Genomic DNA, 15823 nt, shown 5'->3' with positions numbered 1-15823 from the left:
CACGGTGTCACATAAATTGGGATAGCAAAAGTAACATATATTATTTGAAAATAACGTAAAAAAATATTATTTCTCATAATAATTGACAAGTTAAAATATTTAAAAATCATATAAAAATTTAGATGGCTCTCCAAATTTTATCTGTATCATATAAATTAAAATAGAAGATGTACCATGTATTGGACTCGTATTGGCGCGAGCTCATGTATCTAGTGTATAGATATATAGTCAGATAAGCACGGCTAGTGCCCGCTAGTGTACAGAGAGCAGGAAAATTAGAAAACTATATGAAAGACAAAATCCATATTCGTTATTTGACCAATTAAGCGTACCAATTCTTTTGAAAACATTAATTAAAAAGAATTACCAAACCATTTAAAAAGACTCCCAACTTTTCATTATTCAACATGCCAATTTCACATTACTACTAAATTCTTTAATTAATAATTTGGTTTTGCACCCCTTTAATCATGTTTCTGTATTTGTTAGCAATCATTCCTTTGTGTTTGCTAGTGAAATTTGTATCAAAAACATCTCTACTTCATATTCTCAAGAAATGGTTGCGTTCGTTACAAGACAAATGCTATGTTTACCAGTTCTACAAGGTACCCGAATTCAACCACAACATGCAGGAAAATCAACTTTATCGAAAAATCAGCACTTACCTGAATTCTTTACCCTGTGTTGAAGATTCCGATTTCACCAATCTTTTCTCCGGAAGCAAACCCAATGAAATCAACCTCGTTCTCAACGCCAACCAGAAAATCGTTGATAATTTCCTCGGCGCCAGAGTTTCTTGGATCAATGAGAAGAATGAAAAAACCGGTCACAAGTCATTTGTTCTGAAGATAAGTAGGAACGACAAGCGTCAAATTATCCGTACTTATCTTCAACACATTCACTCGAAATTCGATGAAGTTGAGCAGAGGAGAAAGGAGGTGAGATTGTTTGTCAACAAAAACGATGAATTGGATGGAGACCGACGGTGGATATCAGTAGCGTTTACTCATCCGGCGAGTTTTGACACTGTCGTAATGGAACAGGATCTGAAGAACAAGGTCAAAGCCGATTTAGAAACGTTCCTAAAATCAAAGCAGCATTATAATCGAATCGGGCGGATTTGGAAACGGAATTATTTACTACACGGACCTTCTGGCACAGGAAAATCAACATTCATTGCAGCAATGGCAAATTTCCTAAGCTACGACGTGTACAATATTGATTTATCAAAAGTCTCCGACGATTCAGATCTGAAACTACTTCTATTGCAGAGCACGAATAAGTCATTGATTGTTATCGAAGATCTCGATAGTTACCTGTGTAATAACTCAACAGCTCTAAGCTTCTCTGCGATTCTCAATTTCATGGACGGAATTTTTTCATGCTGCGCGGACGAACGAATTATGATATTCACGATGAACAGAAAAGATCAGATTGATCCAGCAATTCTAAGGCCTGGAAGGATTGATCATCACATACACTTCCCCTTATGTGATTTCAACGCATTCAAAAGTTTAGCTAACAGTCATTTGGGATTGAAAGATCACAAGCTTTTTCCACAGGTAGAGGAAAATTTTCAAACCGGGTCGGTTTTGAGTCCAGCTGAAATCAGTGAAATCATGATTTCAAACCGGAGTTCGCCGACCAGGGCGTTGAAATTGGTGATTTCTACTCATCGGAGTAACAGTAAGGTCATCCCTTCGAGAACATCCGATAAAATTGAAACAATACACAGTAACATTGAAGCTGACCTAGCACCTAAGCATCCACTATGGTTGAGTAAATCTAGATCGGTTCGACCCGTGGAGGAATCGGGTGAGTCGGATAAGTATCCACAAGGATTGATCAAATCTAAATCGGTTCGACCCATGGCGGAATCGGGTACATTTGGCAAGGAAAGTGTAAACGAGCTTAGAAAGTTTTATGGACTTATAAGAATAAAGAGTAGTAGGAAGAAATCTTTAGATTTTGATACCTCAGAAAAATAAAATTCTAGGCTTGATATTGGTAGCTAGTTAGCATGAAAAATGCATTTGTTCAATTAGGTGTGACATGAATTTTAGTTTTGGGGCTCCAACAATTAATGGACCTTTTGTTAGATAATCATCTCTTCTTTAGTGTAATTCAATAATGAAAAGTAAATTAAGAGTGAAAGAGTTTTAGAATTGTCTTCTTGAACCTTAATCACCTTTTTGAAGCATTAAATTAATTCTTCAATAATAATGTTAATTCAGTTCTTTTACATCACTTGACTATTCCTAACTCTAATATGTAAAAGTCTTGCAAAATATATATTTTTACCTCTTGAGTCCAATATATAGACTTTCGGAACGTTTCATTTAGTACTAATGTGAAACCAAAAAGGTCACACGTCAAAAGAATATAATTTAGTATTGACAAGTTGAACAAGCTAGCTTATTTGCATTTAACAATTTATTCTGAATACGTATGTCAAATTTGACTCACTATATACATTTAGTTATATCTAGAGAGAAGGAGCTATCAAAGTTGAGGAAATAAGATCTCTTGCTCACTTATAAAATAAACAGAAAAAAATGATCTTTTTAGATCTGAACAAACTAAAAATAAATTATAAATGAACTACAGAATCAGTTCTTCAAAGGCTCAAAGCCTATAATCCACGGGGAACATCATTAACTCATTCATCTTGGGATAGTTAATTGTATTATTCATATGTTCCACAAGACTTGGACAATTTCCTCCATAAAGTAGCTCCTTTGAAGTTTGATCATTTCATGCCCATCATTTTGGCCTTTTTTTTTTTCCTTTCAATTGTTCATTACTATTAAAAAGCTGTTGTGTCACAGTACATAGCAGCAAGCAACGTTTATTGATTATAAAATAAGAGATGAATAAGTAAAATACAAATTAAAAATCTTTATATTGATAATTTCCTATGCCAAATCATATAGTCAAAGGTGGAGGCCAAAATTAAGTTGCACCTCGCCCAACATAAATTCAATGCCAAATGTCCAACAAGTAGGTGAGACTCGACGTATCATCGTCATTTTTTTTGATTTCTCATTCGGTGTTTGGTACCCCCATATTGGAGTCCGACTAAATCTGGATTTGCGTCGAAAAGTCCCACGTTGGGAGGTAAACCGCTCCCTAACAAATGCGACTCCATACCCAAGAAGATTCGAACCCGAAACCTCTGATTAAGGATGAAAGAGAACTTACCACTCCGCCACAATCCTTATTGCTTCGTATCATGGCAATTGACGCACCATCCAACATGGCTAACTATATTGTACACCAAGTCCAATGCATGGGTCCACAATCTAAAGAAGTCAAAAGAAATCAAAGATCTTTGCAATTGTGTTATTTGGTAGCCGGTTAGAATTATTCAGTTAATAGTGATGCATATTTCTAAATTACAAATCAAACATGGTATAACTTATGCAAAAATTAATATATGAATAAGTTGTCTCTCTACTAGCTACCAAATGACCTCTAACTTCACAATTATAGATGCCATCATACACGAGAATAGGCGTAGGAGCTTAAGGACTCATTTCCAATAGAATCGTGAAAGTGACTACAAAATTTAAGGAGTCAAAATTAACGAAATGTGTCACATAAATTAGAATCGAGTAAGGGGGTTATAAATATAGAAATGTAACATTTTTTGAGAATTGACTAAACGGAAAAAGTGTAAGGGAAGTAGTATATTGTAGACCAGTCAGCCGCAACTTGTTTCTTTGAGGCTTCACTCACGGCTGCAACAGACTCCTAGAACCCAGGGTTATATACTAAGGGACTAAGGGTCGCCTGGTGTGAAGGATAACATTAAATAATTTCGGGATTAAATTATAGTGCCACTCAATTTGTCGTTTGGTTGGCTAGTCCAGGATAATTAATCTCGGGATTAATAATTAATATCGGAATAAGTTATCCCTCCTCTTGTGTGTTATAGTAATCTCGGGATAACTTATCCCGAGATAAAGTAGGTAAATGACAAAAATATCCCTTTAAACCTTTTTTATACATCACTTTCACATTCATAAAGGGTATTTTGTAAACAAATAATTTATTCTTAAAATTTATATAATGCATATTATTTTGAATGCAACAAATTAAATATTTAATAAGAAATAATTCCATCACAAATTATTCCATCATAACTAATCTCACCATAGCTTATCCCGTCATAATTAGTCCATCATAACTTATATTCAAACACGCCCCTCACTTTTAAACTTGGAATGTCTCCTAGGTTCCTTAGACATTATCATGAGAGCCGGATAAGCTATGACACTATCAAACGATTCTAAGGAAGGGAGGGATGTTATATCCCGCACTTTTGGGCATTCGAAAAGAAAGAAAAAAATTGATTTGCAAGGAATGACGTTGTGATTTATTTTATTTATTCTAGTTTGTACCGGGGTGATGTTCATGAAAAAAAATTGATGTGGGAATACGGAGGAAGGCCGAGGGTAAAATTGGGAATTTTGAAGAGTAGTTTGTGAATTGCAAAAAGAGAGAAGACTTGTAGCTTTTGGGCTTAAATAATAATTGCAATAAGTAGTTTGGGCTCTCATAATAATAATATATATTGAGGCCCAACAAAAGAAAAGGCCAAGTCTTGTAAAGATAGCCCATTAGTTAAGTAGCCTTTATATATATATATATATGTTGATGACTTTTAAGTCATCTTTATCCATTAAGTCCTCTTTATCAACAAGAAGCTACAAGAAAAATCTAGAGAAAAGAAAGGGGAGAAACTTGAAGCTAGAGAGAGATGGAGCTCGGATTTGGGAGAAACAAAGGTGAGTCTCCGATTTTGTTCCGTGAATTAATTATCTAGGGTGAGCCACGATGTTATGAAGGTGTTATTAATAAAAATTTATGGTATGGAGTAGCCCAAAACGTTACCAAACAGCCCCGAAGTTTCAGCTGCGCTAAGGAGGTTTCCGAGGCGCAATTTTGGCTAGTTTTGGCCAATTTCGGGTAAGGTAAGGATTCTCCTTTAAATTTGGACTTTATGGGGTTGTTTTGAAATGTATTAGGTACCTTTTATACTGCTGAAAGTATAAAAAAAAATCATGGATATGCTCAGCAAAAGAAACAACCTAAATTGAGGTCGTCGTAGTTAAATTATAGTCGAAGTGAGGCGTTGTGTTTGGAGGCGGCTGCTGGTTGTGTGGTGTGTGTTGCAGGGCCTAAATGGGTTCTAAAAGAGGTGGGGGAGATGCTGTTTGCAGCCACACGACCCCCGCTTCGTGCGGTTAAAAGTTTTACAAAATGGAAACTAGAAACCTCATTTTGGTATCGTAGTTTCGAGCGAGTCGTTTGGAGTTTATATTGCGTAATGTTGCCATGTTATATATATATATATATATATATATATATATATATATATATATATGAGCTGCTGGTTATGTTGTTGGTTGGCTGTAGGTATTAAGGACGTAATTGGGGATTCGGATAGGGCACATTATAGGGGAGGTGCTGTCCGATTTCCATTAACTTCTTAACTAGTCAAAGAACTAGTCGAGAATGCGAGCGAGGGGATGAGTTCTATGAATAATCGTGTGTAACCTAAGGCGCTGAAAAGTCTAAGGTTGTTAATACTCGTATTGGTTTCGTGTTACCTAGGTTCAAAGGACGACGAGGCGAACGGGATAAAGAGTAACCCGTAAGAGGTATGTAAGGCCTATTCTTTCTCTTCTTTTGGCATGTCTTAGAGGCAGGTAAAAGGTGATATGATCTCTGAAATAATTTCATTTCTAAGTCTCTTATTCACTTTTGGATGATGAATTACTTTCCTAGAACTTTCTATATGTTAAGGAAGTAATGAATGTACAGACTCCTAGTCTTAAAGACTATAGGATGATAAGTGCTGCCGATTTCATAAGTGGCTACTGGCTAGTATTACTTTAGTACATGTCTAGGATCTCTGAGATTCTAATTGATGCAGCCCCAAATGGCAACTAGAAGACATGTGAGGTGATCACATTACTACTCTGATCCTCAAGTGCTAGCTTATTCTTCTTATATGGTCGAGTCTCCAATAATGATTTAAACTGCATATAATTTATCACTACTCTACTCGTATATACGGTAACATATCTTTCTCCGAGTCCCGGGCCGGCTACAGATTTGTGCTTAATCTCACTGCATTGTTCACTGAGTCCCTTACTAGAGAGCCGGGTACGTATGTATATATACATATATCATACTGACCCCTTTCTTCGGGGGGCTGCATTCATGTCTGCAAGTACAGATACACCGTTTGGGGATCCGCCAGCATAGGAGTCCCACTCAGCAGTCCGAAAGTGCTCCATTGTGCTGGAGCCTGATTTTGGGTACTAAACCTTATTGTATATATTTGTTTTGCTCACGGGTACGGCGGGGCCCTGTCCCGCCTTATGTTACTGTTTTCTTACTCTTAGAGGTCTGTGGATACGGATGTGGGTTGTATGTGTACGTGAGTTGTATATATATGTATGTACAGCTGTATTGATATGACTTATGATTTGGGGGCGTTCCCTATGTCGTGGCGGCCTTGCCGGCTCGCGTATATGCGTGTTATGGAACAATCCTATACATTACTACAGCCTCGTCGGCTTGTATATTTTCTTACCTGTTGATGCATTTTGAGTACAAACAGGAGATGGGTTATGTATAGTTGGCAGGGGTACACGTGTGTGTACAGTTCGGGCACCCGTCACGGCCTACGGGGTTGGGTCGTGACACAAACCAAGGGGTCGTTTGGTGTAAAGGATAACATCAAATTATTCCGATATTAAATTATAGTGTCACTTAATTTATCATTTGGTTGACAAGTCCGGAATAACTTATCTCGGGATTAATAATTAGTATCGGAATACGTTATCCTTCCTCTTGAGTGGTATAGTAATTCCAGGATAACTTATCCCAGGATAAAATAGAGAAAATGACAAAAATATCCTTTTATATCCTTTTTATATATCATTTTCACCTCCATGTATATTCACATTATTTTTAATACAATATATAATAATATTTACAATCTTCACTGCTCCTTATTTTTATGATAATTTTTATATTTTTTAATTAAAAAAATTAAACTATACAAATATAATTTTTATTTATTAATTTATTTGACTAATTCTTATATTTATTTATGTTTTGATTTCTCTACTACTAAATTACATATTTTTAATTATATATCTTTTTAGTCACTTGAAAGCTTGTATTTTATATATCAACTAAAATGAAAACTTTAGTAATTTATAATTTAAGAGTGATATGTACTTAAATGAAATGATATAAATAATAAATCATTTTTTACTTTAACAAATTTAAGATGAAAGTTCTATTTTTAAACTAAATAAGATGAATGTTTTATTTTAAATACCTATGGTACCATCATGAAAATGCACACACAAAAATATTTAAGCTAAATAAGATGAAAATTTTATTTTTAAATATAAATAACTAAAGTTTGCAAAGAAAATATAAAAAACCTAAATAAAGTGAAAGGTATTTTTGTAAACAAACAACTTGTTCTTAAAATTTATGCAATACATATTATTTTGAATATAATAAACCAAACAATCAATAAGAAATAATCTCAGCATTATTTCATTATAACTAATTCCAGCATAACTAATCTCATTTTTCAAAGTTGTTAATTACTTGTGACATGCCTTAATATACAGCTGCTAAACAGAACACCCTTGACAGGACTTGGCTGAGATCTTTTGCAGTGAAGAGTATGTTAGAAATGGGTAGTGCACACAACAATGCAAATGCAAATGAATTAAACTCTCAAAAATTAATAATCTACAGTATCAATCTCAGTTGATTTCTAACGCCTTCTCTATACAAAAGAAAAATGGTACAGCTAGCATTCTTATCCGACGTGGCCGTTTCAGGTGACTGAACTTCATTCTTCAGAAACTGTTGGTAATTCTTCTTTGTACCAGTTATAGATTCCTCCCTCCAAATGAAATACATTAGTGTAACCATTTAGAACTAGCAAATATGCAGCAATAAGTGACCTGCAAAAGTGAGCAAAGTTTACAAGTCTTTATTTCCTCTAGAGTTGAACAAAGAATTCAAGACACATGAAAATGAAATAAGTTATGCTAAAGTTGCAAAAACTTCCCAATGCACACTTTTCATATCATAAAAGTACTTATGATCCTTTGAACTAATTCCAAATGTTACTGTCAAACTAGGTCTTGGCCTAACTTACACCGCAAAAACTAGCTCAAAATATTCTTTATCCCGGGTTCCACTGTCTGGTCTGATGCATGTACAATCATGGATCAGGAGTATATTCACACACCCTCACGGTCCGAGAGAGCCACATTGGCCTGACTCTAATACCATGTACTCACACCCCAAAAGCTAGCTCAAAAAAAGGAGAATTGTCGAATTCTTACAAGGAGCCCAAGGTTCTCATCCCGGTCCAATGTGGTATCATTCTCATCATTACATTCATACTATTGGAAAGATCTTGAGATATCAATTTATCGGTGGCAAAAACTGTTGAAGGGTCTGTAACATGCCCCATCCACCTTTGATGTGGTATTATCACGGTTTGTGAGTGTAGTTAGCTAGTTCTATGAATTTCTTCTATCAACTTTCTTCTGGACAACCAACTGATTAAGTTGTTTATGATTAAATAGGAGTAATAAAGATGTTAACCCCAGTAAAATACGAATACACAAAAAGGAGAAATATAAAGAAGAAGAAGATTAAGAACCTTGATTGTTGGCCCTCGGGAAGATTTTGGGTAGGCTTCATTGTACCCCCGGATGAGCAAGCCACTATTATCTTTGCATCCTTCGCTATTTTAGATTCAACAACTGCTTGAGTATATCAAATTGTTAGTTCTTTGGTAAAAGGAAACATTATATGCATATGTTACTTATCAAGTGATACTATATGCAGTTGCGGAGCCAAGAATTCAAACATATGGAAGAGTATTCTTCACGGATTATTACTTTGTAAGAATTCAGGATTTTCTTCAGTGCCAGAAAATATGCCAAAAAAGGCAAATGCAGCCCTCCTAGCTATGTCCCATGCTGTCCATTCCTTTATTAGCCTGTATATCTGGACATTAATAGCTCCTTCTGGATGAGCCTGAATGCCAAAGAGCAATTACCACAGTTAGCAAAGTCTAATTCAAATTGAATTCCTGTTTTGTTGAAGCAGAATCATATTATCTTGGGATATTTGAGCTGCTCTTGTTTTTGTTCCTCTGCTTTTGTCTTCTCTTGAAGGCAGTAATTGATCAGTTTCATGATTTATATTAGGGGAAAAGGGTAAAATTTATCGATCTACTCTCATTTATTAGTCACCTTTATCCTTCGTTATACTATCATTGTTAAGTTATAAATAGTTCATGGGACTGTACGTACCTCTTTGAACTCGGCCTCAGGTCGTACGTCAAGAATCACAAAATTGTTCTCTTTTTGAAGTCTGAATGCTTCTTTTGCCTCAACACTCCTCACCTGAAATTATATATTATGTCTTTTTTAAATCCTCTAAAATATAGCCAGCCAAATTCTAGTTGAAACTAATAGGAATGATAAACTACTAGATTCTCAATTCTTTTATGCATTAATTAATTGGTGATCATAACTTGTAGTGTTTCCTTTTGTTGATAACATACAAAGAGAGATTGTTTTACCCTTTTCTCAAGCAAAAATGCTCTTTTAGTTGACCAGTCTTCTTCAGCTACTCCACCAAAAACAAAATATAGTTAATTAAAAAACACACAAAAAGAACTCACTCTATCTGCCTCAATCATAAGCAGGAGCGGAGCCACCTTTGGCAAAGGACATGTTAGTTAATTATGAATGTATATTTAATTTTTTGCACACTCTGAGAAGAAAATTTGTACACCCTCGCCAAATTCCTGGCTCCGCCACTGATCCTAGATAGATAGGCCTTAAAAAGATAGATAGATATATATACCTGGTGATTTTGCAGGTTTAGTAGCTGCACATCTGATTCTGAGGGTTGAAGGGCTGTAGCTTAAGGAGAATGATCTTCTCTTCAGTGTGGTAGCTAAGCCACATGTAACAGATACTAATTCTTTGGGAGTTGAATATGGTACAGAATGAAATCCATGCTGCAAAGAAGCAGAAGTTAGAGCAGCCATATTAATTAATGTTAGATCGATTCTAATTATTGCAGGAAAGATGCAAATTTGATGTGTTTTGATTTCTTTTTTTGTTTGCAAATGTGGATATTTTAGGCAATCTGAGTTTGTGGTGATAGTTTAAAGGCAGTGGGGCTATTTGGATTTCATTTTTTTTCCATGTCATCACTCTTTTCTCCCTACAAGAATAAAAAATTCACTTTTGTTCTATTTATTATTATGCGGTATAATTTTTTTTGATTGACCCATTATTTTAGAGGTGAAAAATCATTTTTAAATTTCTCTTTTCATCACATCTTTACTAATGTCTGTTTTATTCTTTACATTTATTAGTTCCCGCTCCATGTGTGATTTTTTATTGTTACGGTATTCAAAATTCACGAGCCCCACTGATTTTTTATTCATTTTATAAATTTCAACTCTGAGATATTTTGAAGTGATCTCATACCATTAGAAATAAATGTTTTTTTCTACTGTAATTAATGAAAAATTTGTGTTGACGTGATTTTCTTATTTATTTTCTACCAAATCAGCTCATTAAAAAAAGCATATTGAAAAATAAGTTCTTGCTAAAATACCACGAAACTTTTTAATTTTTTCGTGTGAAAATACTATTATTTTTTCTTCTCACTGATTCAGTTAAAATATATATGAAAATAATCACTAAACATTTTACAATGGGAAATAGTAATTTTTTTAGTAGTACCATATGTCTCACCACATCCCTTGATGAAGTTCATAAATTATGCTTATGAACTTGCTCAAAGCATAAATACAATAGAGAAATCCTTTAATGAATTGGTTATAAAACTTCATTAGTTTTTAATTATTATTTTAATATAATGTATATCAAGTATTTAAGTTGTCCGCTCTTTTTGGTTTTCAAATTTTATAGATAAAATTTTAGTTTTATTGGTATTAATGAGATTATTAATAACCTTATTATTTAACTTATTTTTTTATTGCTTGGAATTCTTTCATTGTCCAAAGCTATAAACTATTACTAATTTACTATACATTTGTTTTACTCGGAAATCAAACAACTTTCTAAATGCAACTTTTCATACAAATATCTTAAGTTCCAAAATTGTAATTTTATACTTCAACATTTGACTGACTAGTAATTAACACAAACAGGACGGAGACAATAATAGTTTTATAATTATATATTTTTTATTTTAAGAAATTACAAAAGACAAGATGCATGTTGATAATCTAAGATACAATAGGCACCCCAAGTTTCAGAATTAGACAGGTGAAGAAGGGAACTAACTATGATGCTTGTTGTGCATATTCTTACTTATAATGATCAGAAAGCCATTACTAAACAAACTGATCCCCTAATAATAGGTTAACAAGTATAAGCTTTGGGCCAAGAAGAAAGACATTTGGCCCATCAACAGTTGGGCCCAAGTAAGATTTAACATTAGGGCCAACAGGCGGATGGGCACAAATATTGAACTAAAATTGGTAGGGGCCGCGCGAACGCAGGCCCCCTCTGTCACAAATTATGACGTAAGCTCGACCACTTGGATCGACTTTAGGCAAGCACCCCTCCAAAGTGCAATGAGGTCACCAACCTAAGCAATGGGCCTTTATGATCGCCCATTGACTCCGTCCAGGTAAGTATGTTTCTCATTGCCGCTTGGCCTATTATTATACTTCCTTCTTCCGTCTCCATCTTCTCTATTTGCCGATGTGGGAGAGTAAACTACTCTCCCAAGTTACACGCCCCCATGTATACATATTCAAAATGTTGAAATTTCTGTGCAAATCTTTTTCATTGTTGAATAGATTAGATAATTAAAAAAAAAAAGCTTAATATTAACTAATTATCACAAGGATTGTAGTCTTACCCAACAATAAGAGATAAATCACATATCATGACTGTTCTTTTAACTGTTTTATGTATGAACCTAAGATTAGGATGTCTAATGAGTTACTTTGTAGCTTGGTATATTTGACCAAAAAGGAAAGATTATGCATTGATTAGTTGCTAAAGACTACAATCAAGTTCCAGTTTAAAACTTTTTTCTAATGATTATAATAAGCAACTGTTTGAATTATTTTTTTTCCCCAAAGATGCAGTTATGTTCATTGTAATTTGTCTTTACCCATATTATGAAACTGATTCTATGCCTATATATATGCTTTAGAGAATCGATCCATACATGTTGGCACACTAATCATGCTCTTTAAGGTCTTGCACAAACTGTACCTGTCTCGTTTAAGTATTTAATTAATTAATTTTTATCCTAATTTTGCATTGCATATTCTGTATTATTAACTTGCAATGTTGCTAATTGATCGATTAATTCTGTAGTGAACGTGCAATGGATTTGTACAATTTGAAGCTTATAAAAGTATTTTTGATTTTCTTTTAAGCGTTAAGAGTTGAAGATAACCAGATGATAAAAAATTGAGAAAGTTCTACGAAAAATAAAACAAAAAAAAATGATAATCTTCTAATCGATACTGATTAGAAGAAAATACTTTATTCTTTTCAAATGCTTATAAAACAATATATACAATTCCTTTAAAGTCGCCTCAAAGGAAATAAATTTTTCTAAAATGCTTCAGATCAATAATGTCTCAACAGAGATTGAATAAATCGACATAACTATCAATTGAAAAAGAATTATCAGAAGAAATCGATTATAAAACAATTATTCATAAATTTTAAACTCTAAATAAGTTGAAAAATATATTTCAAGATAAAATATATATGAAAGCTTCTTCTTCTCTTTTTTTTTGCTCGAGACAAGAAATTAAAGCTTTTAATTAAATTTTGGCTTTAGATCATCAATAATATTGAGTCATCCGTGCTGAGATGTTAATTTTATGTATTCCTAGTTTCATCCAGCTTAATAGACTTAGGAAGGAAAATTGAGAAATACTTATTTGGCATTACAAGGATGACTTGCTGGTAAAATGCAATTGTTGAACCACGTTAGAATTAACAAATCCAAGAAATGTAATCAACATTTGAAAGAAAAAACGTCTGCAAAGCTGCATTTAAGGCAGAAATATACAATTACGCCACGCTGGATCCCTTCACTTTTACATGTAGAGCCGAGAAATCAGAATTTTCATCGAGGAGATTCAACATATAGAAATGAACATACCAAAAAATAGCATGTATGTTATTTTTGCCCCATTTACATATTGCAATTTCCCAAAAGTGACAAAAGGTAGCTCTGCCTCTGCCTGCAGCATGATACAAACCCAGCTGAGAGAATTCATACAGTAAAACTTTTGAGTTTTCCAGAAACATTTGTGAAACTAATCATTTTAAAAGCTAACCAAAAGAATAGATATATGGTCCTCCATAAACACTTAAACCAAAAGTTCAACTATACAATATCATTAAAGAAGCTAAAACTATGCTGGTACCTGAATATACAAGGAACTAAACTGTCATCTCTGCTGGCTCAACTTGTTGATGCTTCATGATTTTTTTTTTATGATTGTGGTGTCAGGACCAGCTTTTGCGCACCTTGACCTCCCACCAGCAACAGGTACCAAGTAACTATGTTCACCAAGGCTAGGACAGATGTGAAGAATCATAGCCCGAAAGCTATCAATCTGCATACCAACAAGGTTAAAATTATAGCAAACAGAATAAGGTTTCTCTCAACTCAAATTAGTCTTCCTACACAATTAACAAGTTTCTGATATCACCAATCACAACCTCACAAAATTTAACATACATACATTCAAACCAACAAAAATCAAATATAATAAACAGGTCTAAACAAACACCAATAAAACAAAGGTATTAGAGAGTACTTTTTAATTGGTAGAATTAGCTCGAGAAAAGACAAATATTGATGCAGGACTAAAATTAAACAAAGTGAAGTATCCAAATAAAGCTTAACAGAGCTCAATATGGGAGTTGTCTAAACATAGTTAAAATATTGCGTGCTAATTACCAGAATGTGCTCTTTTCGTATTTGTTGGATCACACTTCTTGCCATTCCAATGCTGTCTCCAATCCATGGCCAAATCTTCATGAATGATATTCAGTAATTCTGCTGTAGACCTTCAAATAGAAATCAGGCATCACTTTTAGCTATTTTGTTGTACTCAATAGGAAGGATATAGAGATGAGAGTCAAGAGGTGAATTTTAGCTTCTTGCGGCAGATTCAACTGAACTCATTGCTTTTGGCTTGCTTGGGCTATGTAAATATAAGGCTGATTAGATTACGTCAATTTCTACTTACGTAGTCCAATCCTAAATTTGCCTTCTAACGGAAGTTCATTTTAAATTTAGTAATGGATATGAGTACTAGTTTGGATACATTAACCCATCGGAATTATCTGGTGAGTTTATTAATTGGACTAAGCAAAGGACGTGGTTTAGCAGGACACTTCCTAATAATAGGCAAACTAAATTATTCTCATTTTGAGCACTGTTCGACTATTTAAATAAGAAATTATTCAACACTTCTTTTTACAAAAATAAAATAAAATTGGTAGAATTATTGCTGGGTGATGTTTTCCTCGTTTCCTTTTAGTTATGATAATAATCTATTTGGATTTCCAAAAAAAAAAAGGATCCAAGTTGTCGCCTGTGAATATGTGCTCAGTAAATTTCAAGAACACTAATACGCCCTGAATGAAGAAAATAAACAAATGGCAACCACAAATGATAAAGTAGACACATTTTTAAGATGGACGTTATGGATTTTTTCCGAGATAGTTAACCACTTTTTGACTGTAAGAGGGAGGTCATTCAGAATGCACGGTGACTCCAAAGGAGATGGCGCCACTAATGTTTCGCCGTCACAGTCATAGACCAACCACAAAGGTTGATATACACAATAGTAAGTGCTTTCATATACTCCAAATGAAACCCTACCACCAGCGCCAACGCCCAACCACCCCTCCGAAAATAGTTTCCCGCGCACCAACCAGAAATGCTCTATTTGAAGAAGGTAACCGTAAGTCCAAAACCATCGAGAAATGGAACCATGGGAAGGCACATACACTTTCTAGCAAGGATTTTTCCCATCAACCTTAAAAGTCTCCAGACCTAAATGACAGCAGTCAGACGATCAAAATTGACACAAAAAGCCTCCCAGTTCTTTCATCAACAGAGCAGAAGTTAATGGATCACTACATGATACCATGGAATGTCTACTTCATCATAAGTGGTTTAGCGAATTTAAAAAGTAATTCAAACGATTCATGGAATGATCAAACAAGCAACTCTTCAAACTGCTAAGCAGCAGGTCCACTTAATATTACATGGTCATTATAACATCCTATACCACTCAATATATACATTGGTTCAACTCTTGTTGCCTCCTTATTAAGTTACACTGCCCTTTAAATTTAAGAATATCACAAATAGGACCTTTTCTTTATTTGAAAGAGTAACTGTTGATATTTTGTGCAGGACTTAAGTATAGTGCCACATGGCACAACGACTTGAATTCTCCAAAGGTGGTTTGTATTGTTGGGGCAAATAGGTCAACTCATCCAAACATTTCTATGGGAGATAGAGTAAACCACCATATCAGCCAATAGAGCTGCTCCATTTCGTTTGAATCACATAATAACCCTTATGACTCGAACTGCAGCCGGATGTAGCTCTATCTTTACCGGCGGCAGCTCTATCTCTCCCTTATTAATTAATAGTAAGTAAAGGAATTGATTGCACAAGTACTTATGACATTAATTGTCTCCTTTCCCAT

The 15823-nt window shown here is 34.3% G+C and overlaps 2 protein-coding genes, 2 long non-coding RNA genes and 1 other non-coding gene across 5 annotated transcripts; 2 read left to right on the top strand and 3 right to left on the bottom strand.

Annotated features, from left to right (window-relative positions):
- On the top strand, positions 1–2150 carry LOC129899482 (AAA-ATPase At2g46620-like). Its single transcript, XM_055974468.1, has one exon. The coding sequence runs from the start codon at positions 471–473 to the stop codon at positions 1986–1988; it is 1518 nt and encodes a 505-aa protein (XP_055830443.1). The 5' UTR covers positions 1–470; the 3' UTR covers positions 1989–2150.
- Positions 2151–4676: 2526 nt separating this feature from the next.
- LOC129900326 (uncharacterized) lies at positions 4677–6604 on the top strand. Its single transcript, XR_008769600.1, has 3 exons — positions 4677–4790; positions 4884–4976; positions 5620–6604. It is a non-coding gene; the product is annotated as an uncharacterized LOC129900326 (long non-coding RNA).
- Positions 6605–7740: 1136 nt separating this feature from the next.
- On the bottom strand, positions 7741–10189 carry LOC129900325 (rhodanese-like domain-containing protein 14, chloroplastic). Its single transcript, XM_055975278.1, has 6 exons — positions 9937–10189; positions 9650–9696; positions 9378–9470; positions 8961–9099; positions 8720–8822; positions 7741–8009 (listed from the first exon to the last, which is right to left on the bottom strand). The coding sequence occupies exons 1-6, from the start codon at positions 10121–10123 to the stop codon at positions 7895–7897; spliced, it is 684 nt and encodes a 227-aa protein (XP_055831253.1). The 5' UTR covers positions 10124–10189; the 3' UTR covers positions 7741–7894.
- A 1405-nt stretch (positions 10190–11594) lies between these two features.
- On the bottom strand, positions 11595–11753 carry LOC129901865 (U1 spliceosomal RNA). The gene has a single exon (XR_008769964.1). It is a non-coding gene; the product is annotated as a U1 spliceosomal RNA (small nuclear RNA).
- Positions 11754–13009: 1256 nt separating this feature from the next.
- LOC129899089 (uncharacterized) lies at positions 13010–14049 on the bottom strand. The gene is made up of 2 exons (XR_008769474.1): positions 13517–14049; positions 13010–13330 (listed from the first exon to the last, which is right to left on the bottom strand). It is a non-coding gene; the product is annotated as an uncharacterized LOC129899089 (long non-coding RNA).
- Between the last annotated feature and the right edge of the window lie 1774 nt (positions 14050–15823).

This window comes from Solanum dulcamara, chromosome 8, assembly GCF_947179165.1.
Source record: "Solanum dulcamara chromosome 8, daSolDulc1.2, whole genome shotgun sequence".
Lineage (NCBI taxonomy): Eukaryota > Viridiplantae > Streptophyta > Magnoliopsida > Solanales > Solanaceae > Solanum > Solanum dulcamara.
The sequence above is the reverse complement of the archived record's forward strand: the minus strand, read 5'-3'. Positions and strand labels throughout refer to the sequence as shown.

Excerpts from the sequence above, each read along its gene's own strand:
- LOC129899482 (XM_055974468.1), top strand. The coding sequence starts at position 471 with ATGTTTCTGTATTTGTTAGCAATCATTCCTTTGTGTTTGCTAGTGAAA.
- LOC129900325 (XM_055975278.1), bottom strand. The coding sequence starts at position 10,123 with ATGGCTGCTCTAACTTCTGCTTCTTTGCAGCATGGATTTCATTCTGTA. Across the intron at positions 9,100-9,377 it reads CTGAGGCCGAGTTCAAAGAG|GCTCATCCAGAAGGAGCTAT; the intron begins GTACGTACAGTC and ends TTTGGCATTCAG. Across the intron at positions 8,010-8,719 it reads CCCGAGGGCCAACAATCAAG|GTCACTTATTGCTGCATATT; the intron begins GTTCTTAATCTT and ends TCACTTTTGCAG.